Here is a 13,788-nt window from a genome sequence, read left to right as displayed (position 1 = left end):
ATATTTAAATCATGTGCAGCAGCTCACTGAAAAATATAAGCCCCAGTTCCATAATCGGTCTTGTCACATCTTTCCACCATATAACAGAGACTAAGTTTAGTAAGCTGCTACTTTATAGCATGCAGTGAAAGTGAAGCTGGAGTCCTCCCATCCTCCTGATCCTAATGGATTACCCGCCTTTAAAACAGCTTATGGAACATGTTCTCCAGGTTAAATAGGTGACTTCAGACCACTGTCTCCTCCAGATATTGTTTCCCTCAGTGGGACTGGGTCACACAGGAAACTCTGCTAACGTCCACCTGTGCACATCAGACGTCTGGGAGACAGTTCCCTCTGGCATATGGATATGGTGTGTCATATTGATTATGCCGTAACCAAGGTGACGTGGTGAAGTGATCTTCTGGTCTGTGCACATTGCTTTTGAAGAGGAGACTCATCGGCCGTGAAATATCCAAAGCACACTTCTATCTAGATGCTATCAGACTCACTGTTACATTTTTTTTTTAGAGTGAGTGGGTTACATTTGCTATAAATTGAATATAGATCCAGCACAAAATGATTTTTCTTATATGAAAAAAAAAATCACAAGGCCTAATTAGAAAATCTCTGCAGCTGGTCTAATCAGACTATTTCCATTGGGGATATGCAGGCCATTATACCAGCATAATTATCTGGTATTTTTAGTGAGGTAGATCTCTACTTTATGCCCCAGTGTCTTACTAATACCTGTTGTCTTACAGGCTATAAAATAGCTAGGATCTGTATTTCTTTACAGCTTCGAGATGAAAAAAATCTCTTATCTTATCTCCTTCTGGTTAATTATGTTCTCCTATTTCACTTCTTTTGCTGTCACTGGTCAACCACTAAGCACGTACAGGAAGCTTCCTCCGAGCAGCCTGCTTTCAGGCATCGTTGGGGCTGCCAACTACCCTGCTTACCACTTGTCTGCATGTGGTTCTGTGTGTGTAATCTGACTAAAACCGAAGTACCATGTGTGGACTCGACTCCACGGGGGTGTGATGTCATTCACAGCCTGCATACGTCACGTACTGAAAAAGGCTGGGAGACCAGGAGAGGAAAGCAGATTGTTGTCCCTTTTCAGACTTTGCAAGAAGATCCTGTGCTCAGTTAGTGTGTTTTTACGCCACATTTGTTTACGGCACATTTGTTTACGCCATCTGCCGCACAGTTGTGCATGTTGCATGCTGATATTGACTAAGCTATTGGTTTAGGAAGTCCAATAATAATAATTTCCGTCGGGATTTAGAAGTAGTATTAAAAAAGCACCAGGAGTCAGCCGACCTAAAACAGAAATGAACCTTTATAAGCTGATGCAACAAACTGAGAAACACAAAGCAAGAACCTGGTACAGGAACACTAGAGAGGCTATACAAAACAGGGTAAAGAAGGGACTAGTACATGCACACACATACACACTGGGTGATTAGGCATAGGTAGGAAATAAATACATGAAGCTAAGACAGTGGGACAGGCAGTCATGGAGGATGGAAAGGAATAAATAGTATCACAACAGGACACATAATAAAACATGCCTTCAAAGTAAAAACAGGAAATAACTAAATTCACTTCTTAGTGTTAGAAAATACCACTGCAAGAGAATCTCGAAACAAAACCAAACAAAGAAGTATAACAGGAACCATGACAGTGAAGTTCTACCAGTATTCTACATTTAGCTTGAAATTGCTAATAAGTCATTATCTGTGGTTCTTGCTCCCAGTGGCTTCATGCCTTGAGTGGTTTCCTGTCCCAGATCCACAACACCAATAAGAGAGTGATAGGGTTACAGAGCCCTCCTTTCCTCCTTTTTTCAACACTGTAGAGCTTATGTGGACTTGGGAACTTAACGTTATAACAGTGAACAGTCTGTCAACAAGAAATAATCTAAACTGAGCTGTTGCCTTTTAATATATCTTTTCCTCAATTTCCCCTACTTTGCTTGTATACCATCATTTCTGATGAATGCGGGGCTTGGTTTCGCAAGCATGGCCCACACAGGGCCTATCAGAGGCTCAGAAGAGAATACTACCAGCCATTGTGCCTACACATTGCTGCAAAGGGAAGGCCTGGAATCTGCATGAGAATACTCGCTGTAACACATGCACAATGATGAGTCTCACAATCTGTGCTCCCACACAGATGGTCGCTGCATTTTGTCATCCCACTGTCTCCTTTGCACTCCCAGCATGCAGATGTTGTATTTGCTAATTTGATAGTCATTTGTAAATTTAGTGCATCTCCGTCAGCTACGAGATGAATCACCCGTCCTTCCAACCAATCTTGGGCTCTTGTCCACGACCCTTAAATTACACGAGAGATCAAGCTGTCTCCACACCTACCCTGCCTCATATCTATCTATACCGCTGAGTCTGTTGTGTTCATGCATCGTATGTGTGAGTGTGTGTGTGTCTTCCTGGAGCACGTGACTTCTTCACGTTAAAGGAGGCTACTAGAATTAAAACGCTGACCAAAGGAACCCAGAGAATAAAGAGGGCACTGTGTTCACCAAACTACAAATCAAGCCATTTCTGACATCGTTTTCTGCAATTCACAAAACACAGCAGCAGTTGTGTCCAGTTTTATATTTATAAACTTCCTCCCTAGCCAGTCGTCTGTACAGTGTATCCATGACAACTGAGTACTCAGTGATTTGTGTTCAACTTCACTTAATGTCAAATTCAACCAAAGCTTCAAAATGTTTTAGAGTAAAGAAAGGTTAGTGTCTGATGCCATGAAGTCCTAACTCACTGACAGCGATGCTGAGAGACAAGTCACCCACCTCCCATCTGTCCCCCAATGATTAGGGCAGTCTGTTTTTCATTGTGGTTTTTAATGCTCTTTTGATCGAGATTGTTTCATAGTTGGGTAACGATGATGGATTGGACAGCCATTAAGCTGGAAGAGCAATTCACTGTACAGAAAGTGACGTAACACGCGCAGTAATAATAAGTGGTTTTGTACAAGTAGACTGTGAGATGTGGTCAACACAAAGAATACAGAGCATCAGAGCATGAATATCAGAGGGGTTTTGGCCTTAGATAGCTCTACTACATAACAACATGCAGCCATTTACATCTGAAAGACCCCACTGTGTGTGTAAAAAGCAAATGTGGAATGTAGAAAGTGAAAAGAAGCACTTTTATGGTAATGGACACTTGTCCATCCCCATTTAGTCCTCTTACAATCTCTCCACATCCGGTAGCTAAGAAACCAAATCAAGAGCTAATTGATGGGCTTGGTTAATACCACTGGGCCCATTTTCGGGATGAAAGTGCTCTTTCTCCTCGTACATCGCTTGCTTCCTCATTGAAATTGCAATTATGATTCATTATGAGTTAATCAAGCTTTTAAGGATTTTCGGATATTCATGTTTTGGAAGAATTGCTAGGATCACTTTAAGGACTTTCTCCTTCCTATTTTTTATTAATCTTTGTAAATTTGGCATCTGGCAGTGCTTACAACTATTTCAGTGCACAGAAGAGTCTGTTCCAGTTCAGTAGCCTAAAATGACACACTGTGGTTTTACTGGGTCGGCTGCAAAAAAAAAGAAGAAAAAAATAGATCACTCAAAATTGACTGAGAGAGACTGAGGTTGTGAGGTTGCCAAAGCTTATATTACAAATTTAAAAACTTGTTGGCAAGTAGGCAGGTCCATCTCTGTTTCTATGATGCATAGACCATTTAATTTAATGGAAGTAAAGCAAATAAATACATTACAAACCCAGGAATCTGACTGCTTGCGACTGAATCAGTGTTCCTGACAGGAGGCTGCCCACACAATGGATGTCTTTATCTCGTGTCCTTTCACTTTGGCATGCACAGCATGACCCCCTCTTTACAAGGCAGTGTGTTTGCCTCTGTTTTTGACATCATATACATAAAATAATGTAGACACTAAAAAAACAAAAACAACAACAACAAAAACAAGTCACATGCATGTGACCCCCCCCCAGAGATATGTTTACTAGTCCAGAACACGTGTCTATGGGTTTTATTTGTATTCAAAAGGCTTACGGCATGTGATATTACAGACGTTTTTCTGTTTATCAGTGTTAGCTATGGGGTGGCTGTAACTCAGGAGGTAGAGCAGGTCATTTGCTAATCGGAAGGTTGGAAGTTCGATCCCTGACTGCTCCAGTCTACATGCCAAATGGGCAAGATACTAACCCTGAGTTGCTCTCTGATGCATCTCTTGGAATATCAATGTTAGATAGAAAGAATGCTTGTGTTAGGCTCAGATAAAGTACCATTTATCTACAGAATAGTTAGAAGACACCATAGTTTCTTCATTCTTATGGCTAATTATTAATTTAAAAAAAATACATATTTTACTTTTTTTTATTATTATGCCACTGGGCATGAATACATTGTATTTATTTACAATAAATAAGGTCACGTATTTCCGCTCCAGGTTGAAAATTATATCTGTTTGTGAGTTAAATGCCTAAAGAACTACATTACCCAAGAAGCACTGCCGTATTATAAATAGTAACGAAAGGGGCGTTCCTGCGGTGACATGTGGAGGAGGTAAGAAGAGGATTGTTGCCGAGGACGCATTCAGCTGTCAGAGATAACGTCGCTCAGGCTGCTCTTACCTGGAGTTTCACTGCCATGGACTTAACCGAGGATAGGACTGTGGAAATTATCCCGTGCTGACCCACTTCTTCCCGCGGTTCTCTCTGCCTCTATCCTTTGACGCCTTCATTTTAGTTCTGTCAGGTAAAGTCCTTGCCTGTGCGCGCTAGTTTTTTTTTCCAGGCTCGGGCTTTGTTCATTTTGTCATTGAGATGCAAGCATCCCTGTCAAGGAAGTAGCCCACGCGCTCGTTTGTTTCTGTTGTCTTGCTGCAGCTCGTGCGACCTGACATGTAATGTAGCTAGAATGCTCGTGCAACTCGGTTCAAATGTGCCACGAGACGTTTAAATTAGTTTACGTGCTGTGACACAGGGCTGTAGAGAAGGGAATAGAAAGTTTATAGCGTGGAGTGCGACTTCTGATTTCATTTTTTAAATTTTAATCTTTTATTATTTATTGTTAAATGTCTCTGTTGCTTCACAATCACATCCAGGACTATAAATATGTTTGCCCCTTAGTTAGTGATGTTTGATGCTACAGTGTTACAGACAATGAGCTTCTCAGTCTGAAATGATGGTGACATTGGTTTTGGGTGGTTCTTAGTAACTGCAAAAATCACAGATTATATAGACCACAGAGGTATAGCTGGTGGTCTTTCATTCGAGCTGAGGTCTCGTAGCCTGAAAACAAACAGGTGACCTAAATGCCAGACCTATTGCTTTCACCCAGCTATAACAGCACAATGCACATGCACGCTTTTTACTGTTTCATTTCTAACAAATCTATGAACGAATATTGCATAAATATGTCCAGCTTGTACTAGCTGTACTGTTAGGCAGAACTGGCAACAAAATAAAGCCATACAAGGGGAATGGATGGCTTTGTAGTTCAGTTATTTGTGGTTAATGTTTATAATAGTAGTTTTTGTTACAGCGACTGGTGATTTTGCAGTAGGTGGTGCTCTGAGGATGGCCTAAAAAATCAAGTAGACAAACTATGGGTAGCAAAATCATAAAGGTAATAATAGTTTAAATAGGTGATCATAACCACTGCAGCTTACATTATAGGTACACCTGAATTGTATTACTGCATGAAATGATTTAAATGTCCTAAATAAGTATGGCTTGGTTGTATTTGTTGTCTGTCATGATTCTTTAAATTCTCATGTTGTCAACTTTTTGCAGGTGTTATCACCACAGAGAAACCATGTCAGACAAAATGTCCAGTTTCCTCCATATCGGGGACATTTGTTCCCTGTATGCAGAAGGCTCCACCAGTGGATTTATCAGCACTTTAGGGTAAGCCTACCTGTGTTTATCTTAATTTTCATGACTCCTCCACCATCTCCCTATTCTAACACACTGCAAAACGAACATACTAACCCATGTAATGAATGAGTTGTTTCGAGCCAAGGCCAAAAGACCAAGTGTTGTTTTTCTTTAAGTATCTCACCCAATTTTCTTTCATAAGCTTCACTCATAATGTACAACATGAATGGCGATACCAATGTATATATTGGCCTCTAACAAATATCAGATTGGCCAGTCTTTAGTCAACATGAAAAAGGTTAAAGTGAATAACTGATTTAGCCAAAATTAATGAAAAAGAAAGATGAGGTTTTTTCAGGTGTTTCCAGTTCAGTTGAGGTATTGCAGAGACTGGGATAGAAAAATATTTGGACTAGGCAGGAAAACGTAACAGGATTTGGTCCTTTGGAGGCTTTATTTTGCACACTGTTTAGCCTGTCTTGCAGATGGCCAGGCATCAATTTTTGAGCTCAAATATTAGTACAGTAATGGGTAGAACTTGTTTGCTATGCTGCAGTTTTGTTGCTTGGTTTTACCAGCAGTGGCTGGTAAATGCTGTCTCTTAGTAAATTATTTAAAATAGAACACAGTATCTACCAGCTCTAGCAGCTTTTACAGAAGACGCTGATACACCTCGCTTGTAATCTTCAAATTTAAGGACATCTATGCTGTGTGTACCTGATGTGTTGCAACTTATTTCAGTCAAATGTGTAGCTTTTCTTATCTATGAATACACAGCAACATATCATGTCACTCTGGATAACTGTGTCAGTCCAGTGTTCTTATCTGAGAAGTGCTAGGTCCTGTAGTTGTAGCTTTATTTATTTATTTTGTGTTTGCTTGCTGTTCTGTGCCTGAAATTACTCTCCCGGTACATGCTGAGTACCATGTTTTCAACTAGTTGACATCTCCACTCCTTCCTAATTGTAGGCAGTGAGTTAAAAGTGCATCTCATTATGTGGAAATTGAGAAAGTCTTGACACACAACTGGCACACAGAGGAAAAACAGAAGGCTAAAAGAGGAACAGCGGGCGATCATTGATGTGAATGTTCCTGTCCAGCGTCTGGCATCTTAGGCTTCAGCACCCAGAATTAGCCTGTCTCTCTCCCTCCTGCTTCTTTCTGTTTGCTGTCCTGGGGAGTTTGTTTTTCTTCTCCTGAGGTGAAAATGGGCACAGCATCTGTATTGTCCTGTCCTCCCTCTCCCTTTTAAGAGCTGCAGTTTTTCTGCTCTTGCCTTGTCACCATTTCAGTTTGCCGTTTACCAGAGGATGAGTCGAGCCCTCCTCCTTGCCTTCAGACGCTATGCTCTTAAACAATTTTAGTGTTATGCGTCACCTACCATAGCAACAAATGTGAGCACAGCTTTGAAGGCTACCACCATGACGGAGCTTGTCAATTTTCCTATCTTGTGTTGTTATGCCAAGTAATCCCCCCTCCCAGCCCATCCGCTTCTGTGAGCGCTCTCTGTTAAAGGGAATAGCTTAGAGGACGTACCTATAAATAGATTTATTGTATTAAGTGTTGCACTCCTGAGAGACAGGTGCATTTACCTGGATCACAACTGGTGCGGGAAGGCTGACAATCAATGATAGTGTAGCCCTGAAGGCCACTTTCTGCCCTTGGATTTCACTGACTCCCGAGTTTCATGTTTCTTTTGGAGCTCGGCCCATCGGTGCATCAGTGTGATCGAGGTGATCAAGCGCTTCATTTCTGCAGAGAAGTTTCTCACGACATGTGACTTCTGCATCGTCACAGGGCTCCTGCAGTGTGCAAGTGTGTACAGAATGACCTATAAAAAGATGCACCTGAATCAACCTGCTCGTGCATCCTACACAAGTGTCCTCTTTGTGCCGATATACTGTCTTACAGTTTTCCCAGGGGCTTCCCCTGAATTGTAATTATCGTACTACTGACTCTAAATTTGTGCTTTTACTGGAGGTTGATGATTTAGAAAACTATGATTCAAAGAGGAATAATGTTCCCACAATAGAGTGCCTTGAAAGACAAGGGAATTGCTTACAGCTTATAATTTTAAGCTACAGGAGTGATTTCAGCAACTTCTCAAACCCCTTTGAAATGTGGTGGTTTACACTGTTCGGATTCTAAAGAAGTGTTTCAGACACCTAATATCTGTCCAGCTCTTTGAACTCAGGTGTCACATCTGAACTTGGACAGATTTCTCTTTTGCAGCAAAGGGAGTGCTGACAGTAGGGCTGAAACTGCCAATGTACTGGTCAGTCTGTGTTCCCACCTTCACCTATGGTGATAAATTGTGGATGGTACCCAAAATGATACGATAAATAGATACAAAGCAGCAAAAATATCTGCAAAGATTACCTGGGCTCAGCCTTAGGTTGAGGAGCTTAGTTATTTGTGAGTGGGTAAGAATAGATTTGCTTCTCCTCTGCATCAGAAGAAATTTGAGGTAGCTAGGATGCCTCCAGGGACATCTTCTAGATGAGGTCATTAAGGTGAGTCCCACTGGAAGGAGACCCTGGGGCAGACCCAAGACATGCTGGAGAGATTGTGTGCCTTTGCTTGCTTGGGAACATTTTAGGGACATCATAAAAAAAGATTTGTCATCACAATGAAACTTGTATTTCCTCTGACTGACAGAGCTGTGACAGAGCAGAATTAATATTGCATATACTATTGTGTCAGATTAATTCATCTATGATTGTAGAAGCATGTAAAATATGGAGGAAAGTAGCAGTTAGTAATTAGTTTCAAGCAACCAATTTATTTATACAGCACTTTAAGACAACTGCCAGCTGAAAACAAAGTGCTGTACACTTGACACACCAAAAAACAATACCTTGAATAAGTTAAAAAATTTGTATTAGTTACAAGCTGCTAATGCTGGGATGGGGCTCCTCTGTTATATTTGAGCTGGCAAGACTGCAACCATCCACAGATGGTTGCATTAAGTGTTTACACCTTGGACGTCTACTAGAGGTAACCTTGCTTCTCTATTCTGAACTGAGCAGTTGCTTTCACATTTCAGGTCTGCTTTCAGAACAGGATGATTGGGTGTGTATCAAAAGTCATAGTGAGAGCAACCTCTGCGTATATACACATTATTGCCAAAATTATTCTCCCACCCATCCAAATCATTGAATTCAGGTGTTCCAATCACATCCATGGTCACAGGTGCATTACATCAACCTAGTACCTAGGCATCAGCTCAGTGAATTCCAGCGTGGTACCGTGATAGGACGTTACCTGCGCAACATGTCCATTCATGACATTTCCTTGCTACTAAATATTCCACAGTCAGCTGTTAGTGGTAGTGGAAGTGATTGGGAACAACAACAACCCAGACACTTACTTGTAGACCACGTAAAATCACAGACTAGGATCAGCAGATGTTGAGGAACATCATGTGTAGGGGTCACCAATTTTCTGCAGAGTGAGTTGCTATAGACCTGCAAACTTCATGTGGCCTTCAGATTACTTCAAGAACAGTGTGTAGAGAACTTTTTGGAATTGTTTTTCATGGCTGAGCAGCTGCATCCAAGCCTTACATCACCATTGCAATGCAAAGTGTTGAATGCAGTGGTGTAAAGCATGTTGCCACCGGACTCTAGAGCAGTGGAGAGATGTTCTCTGGAGTAATGAGCAATTCTTCAACTGGCAATCTGATGGCCAAGTCTGGGTTTGCTGGTACGAGAATTAGTATAAGAATATTTTCAGACTGCATTGTGCCAAGTATAAAGTTTGGTGGAGAGTGGGTTTTTCAGGAGTTAGCCTCAGCCCCTTCTGTGAAAGAAACTCTTAATCCTTTGTCATTTAGAGACATTTTGGACACTTTCATGCTCCCAGCTTTGTGGGATCAGTTTGGGGATGGCCCCTTCTTTTTACCACAACACTATTCACCAGTGCACAAAGCAAGGTCCATAAAGACCTGGATGGGCGAGATTGGTGTAAAAAAAACTTCACTGGCCTGCACAGAGTCCTGACCTCAACCTTAGAACACATTTGGGATGAATTAGAGCGGAGTCAGGCCTTCTTGTCCAACATCAGTGTCTAACCTCACAAATGTATTTCTGGAAGAGTGGTCAAAAATTCCCAGCAACCCACTCCTGAACCTTGTGGAACAGCTAAGGCTGATATAGCTGCAAAGGGTGGACTGAAAACATATTAAGCCCTATGGATTAAGAATGAGATGTCACTCAAGTTCATATGGCTGTGAAGGCAGATGAGCGAATATTTTTGGCAATATAGTGTAGCTTACTGGAGCTACCATTGGGGAAAAATCTGGAATCTATTCTAATGGTCATCAAACCATCTTTATTGATAAATACTGAAGTGTTAAAACTCATCATTAAGGGTACAGTGGAGGTTGGCAAAACAGTACGGTGAAGTTTGACCGGTCAGTGCAGTTAAGTCAATTTCAGGGTTTTTTTTGTGTGTTTATTTTTCTTTTTTCTTTTTTTTCTTTTTGATGTTCTGCGCATTCGCACTGAGGTGATTAAAGTTGGTCAGCACATGCTTAAGTGTCCCACAAATCCAGGCCAGTGAGTCAACATTCATAATACCAGAACAGCACTCATAGATTCTGGATATTTGGTCGAGGGATGTACACTAGTAGTTAAGTCCATGTTTAAAAGTTGCTACCTTTGGGAGTTGGCACCAGAAATACTACAAATATAAACAAATTATTCTATAAATGCATAAAAGCATTACAGCATTGGTTTTAAGATTTTATGATGCCACTGTCTCTATAAGGGGTTGCAGCCCTGACTGAAGGCTATGCCCCCTACCCTTTGTGTGATGGGTTTAAACAAGCTAGGTAAAGAGTAAGTGCATGACACTTGTGTAAACCAGCACAGTTCTGCAGTACTTTAAATGAAGAAAATGAGAGCATCTATATAGGCTGTGTCAGGGTAAAGCAGCAATATGACCAGTCAACTAAAGCAATTCTTAACCACCTTTGATACAGCTGTGTTGATGCTAGCATGCAAGAAAAGCGGGATACTGCTGCTAGCATTCCTTACATTTGCACACTTTTGGTGTTTGTTCCTGTGTGTGTGTTTGTATGTGTGCGTTCCTGCACAATTTTGTGATGGCATAAAGAGAAACGTGTCAAAAGTAGCCTATATTCCATACATTTAAAGCATTAAATTTGATTATCAAAGTATGTATCTTGAATACTCATGCACTGTTTGCATGGTCAGTATTTAACCTTTTCCAATAGATTATGCTTTTCGGTATTTCGAGTGTTTTGCTGTTAGACTTGTTCTCCATTTTTGGCTTGTTTAAACGATTTTGGTAAGACCTCAGAAAGCCTTTAATTGTCATCGTACTTGGCATTACAATGAAGTTAGGTGTTCTGCTCTAATGTGGTGCTTTAAAATAAACACATAAAAAAAATACATAAAATGACATATGTTTAAGTGCACAGTATAAAACCGTTATAGAGCTATCTTTATTTGTTGGGAGCGATTACTGGATTTGGAAAAAGCTGTGAGTGAATCTGGTACCTCTGGATTTCATGGATCAGTAACGCCTACAGAAGGCAGCAGTTCAAACAGATGGTGACCTGGGTGAGATGGTCTTTGATAATGTTTTGGGCTCTGCAGAGAATGTGGCTGTTCAAAATGTCTGTCCCAAGCAACATCCCTAATTTTGACTATAAACTGTTAAGATACAGCCACAAGATTTGCATACCTCATTCCCATGAAACACCAACTTGTGGCCAGAGGTTATTGAGTTTGTAGCTATATGTTACTAGTTCAAGGCCACACAATAATCATTTTTGTCTCTACAGGGCTCCATAGAATATGCTACTGTGAACAAAAAAAGTAAAAAGAGTTGGAAACACAATACTTTGCTTATTTAAAAAAGGGGTTTTTTTGTTTTGTTTTTGTATTCAGTCATATTTTGGGTACATAAGCTGCATGAATTAGAATAATCCAGATAGTGATGGGTTTTACCTGAATTATCGCCCTAATTTAATATGACTCTCTCATAATATCGTAATATCATTAGGAATGCTGTTATTCAAAAAGTTATTAAACCCTTCTGATGATTAAAGCAAATTTCATTTGCATATGTCCTTATTGACTCACTGATAATGATGGCTGTCTGTGCAGGCTTGTGGATGATCGCTGTGTGGTACAACCAGATACAGGTGACCTCAACAACCCCCCTAAGAAATTCAGAGGTAAGGTCTAAAAATCACTTGCTTCTCTCTTGATGAAAATTTCATGAAATGAGTCTGTGTTGCTGCCATTTTATGCTCACTGCTGCCTATTACATTCAAACTCTACTGAAAGATGCCGTAGAAACATGCAGGAGAACGCATCAGTCTCACCTGTTACTCATGAGCAAATTTGTCTAATTGTTTTGTGCTCATTTGTGCCCATGCTCAGGATGGATTATATGCATACATTTTCTGCTTGGATCTTTTATTTAAAAAACAATTTAGAAAATGCAGAGTATAATACAACCCCAATAAGCTATATAAGCCCTGTTTGTTTTCAGAACAACTAACAATGTGCACGACTCTTAAAGTTTTTTTGTAATGTGAAATAATTTCGAGATGGAAATGGCAATGGTTATACTAGGATGTCGAGTAGGGAAAATCTAGAAGGACTGTGTTGCCATAATTACCTGAACCAGTTGAGTACTGTTCAGATATGCTCTCTTGGCAGCAAAGGGAGTAAGAATACATTTGACATATTGAACAGCAAACCCTTTTTAGCTCTAATGAATTCATGAATTTTGCTGTTCATATTACAAATTCTGACCCTATTTTGAGTTGTTTGGCAACAGGTAATTCAAAGTGAAATGGCACAGTTGCCAAGGACACATCCACTGACTTGTAGCAGTGCTCCTTCCAAACAGATTAAATTGGTCTCATTAGACATGAGAAGCCTAGCAGGACTTCAAGTGTCCCTGTCATGTCTCAATTGATGATCTCTTATGTCAGGTCATTCCTGAGTGATGATATCCAGGAGGAGAATAGTGTGTGCCCAGAGCCAAAAAGCCAAAGATAAACCTGCACATTATTTGACCAAAAGAAAAATCAAGAATGAATAAAAAGAAGTGTCATTTTGATGGTTGTCTTCATATAGTGTCAGTACCAGGCAGCCAGAAATGGCCGATCCTTTATATCTACTGGCCTAGGGTAAGCAGTTTCCCGACTAGTACGCTGATGGTTTCAGATTCAAGTCTTCTAGTCTAGCAAGTGTTGTTCTGTGGACATAATAGCTTTGTCTCTATCACGTGTGGTTGTGTTATTGTTCTTATATGTAGTTTCTTTCAGGCAGAATGCCAGGCAGCTGTAAACAAAAAGCTTGTCACAGGAACTTGCCATCCCTGCTTAATAGCAGGGTCTAAACTGACAGCGTGAACACATGCACAGATTAACTAGGAGGCATGTGTCTAAAAATACAATAAGACTGTGTTTTGCTTTTGAACACCAAGTGTAGTTCTGCTTTTGATTGTATGCCAACGCTATCAAAGAGGATTTATACATCACCTTCCTCATTCATGGAGATCAGACTGGTTTTGTTAAGAGCTGTGTGAGCTCCAACAGTGTTTACAAAATATAACCAAAGCCTTTATGATGTGCATTCACGGGCCAACCTATTGTTAGGTACAACAAAAGACTTTCAGTCTTATCATATTTCTTTTTTTATGCAGATGGTGTTCAGTGTACCTCTCGGATGTAGATAATTTGTGTCACATGCTCTGAATCACTGAGTTTAGCTTCTTCTAGCTTCTCTTTCAGTTTTCATACACATTCTTTAATCGCTGACTTTATTTCCATGTTTCCTGAAATTAGTCTTAATTCATAACTAAGATTTTTTTTAAAAAGCACAGAATATTTTCACTTTAGTGCTTAGAACTCATCCTGTTCTTCCTTCTGAAACCTGTG

General features: G+C 40.3%; 1 protein-coding gene across 14 annotated transcripts in view; it reads left to right on the top strand.

Annotated features, from left to right (window-relative positions):
- Positions 1 to 4,575: 4,575 nt before the first annotated feature.
- Positions 4,576 to 13,788, top strand: part of itpr1b (inositol 1,4,5-trisphosphate receptor, type 1b) — an 81,638-nt gene continuing 72,425 nt past the window's right edge. For all 14 annotated transcript variants that reach the window (XM_063474747.1, XM_063474746.1, XM_063474734.1 and 11 more), the window contains exons 1-3: positions 4,576 to 4,737; positions 5,778 to 5,891; positions 11,999 to 12,069. In XM_063474747.1, the coding sequence (XP_063330817.1) occupies positions 5,800 to 5,891; positions 11,999 to 12,069 (163 nt within the window). In that variant the 5' untranslated portion in view covers positions 4,576 to 4,737; positions 5,778 to 5,799. The remainder of the gene's footprint in view (positions 4,738 to 5,777; positions 5,892 to 11,998; positions 12,070 to 13,788) is intronic.

Source organism: Pelmatolapia mariae, linkage group LG5, assembly GCF_036321145.2.
Source record: "Pelmatolapia mariae isolate MD_Pm_ZW linkage group LG5, Pm_UMD_F_2, whole genome shotgun sequence".
In the NCBI taxonomy this organism is placed as follows: domain Eukaryota; kingdom Metazoa; phylum Chordata; class Actinopteri; order Cichliformes; family Cichlidae; genus Pelmatolapia; species Pelmatolapia mariae.
This window is presented reverse-complemented; position numbering and strand designations above follow the sequence as displayed.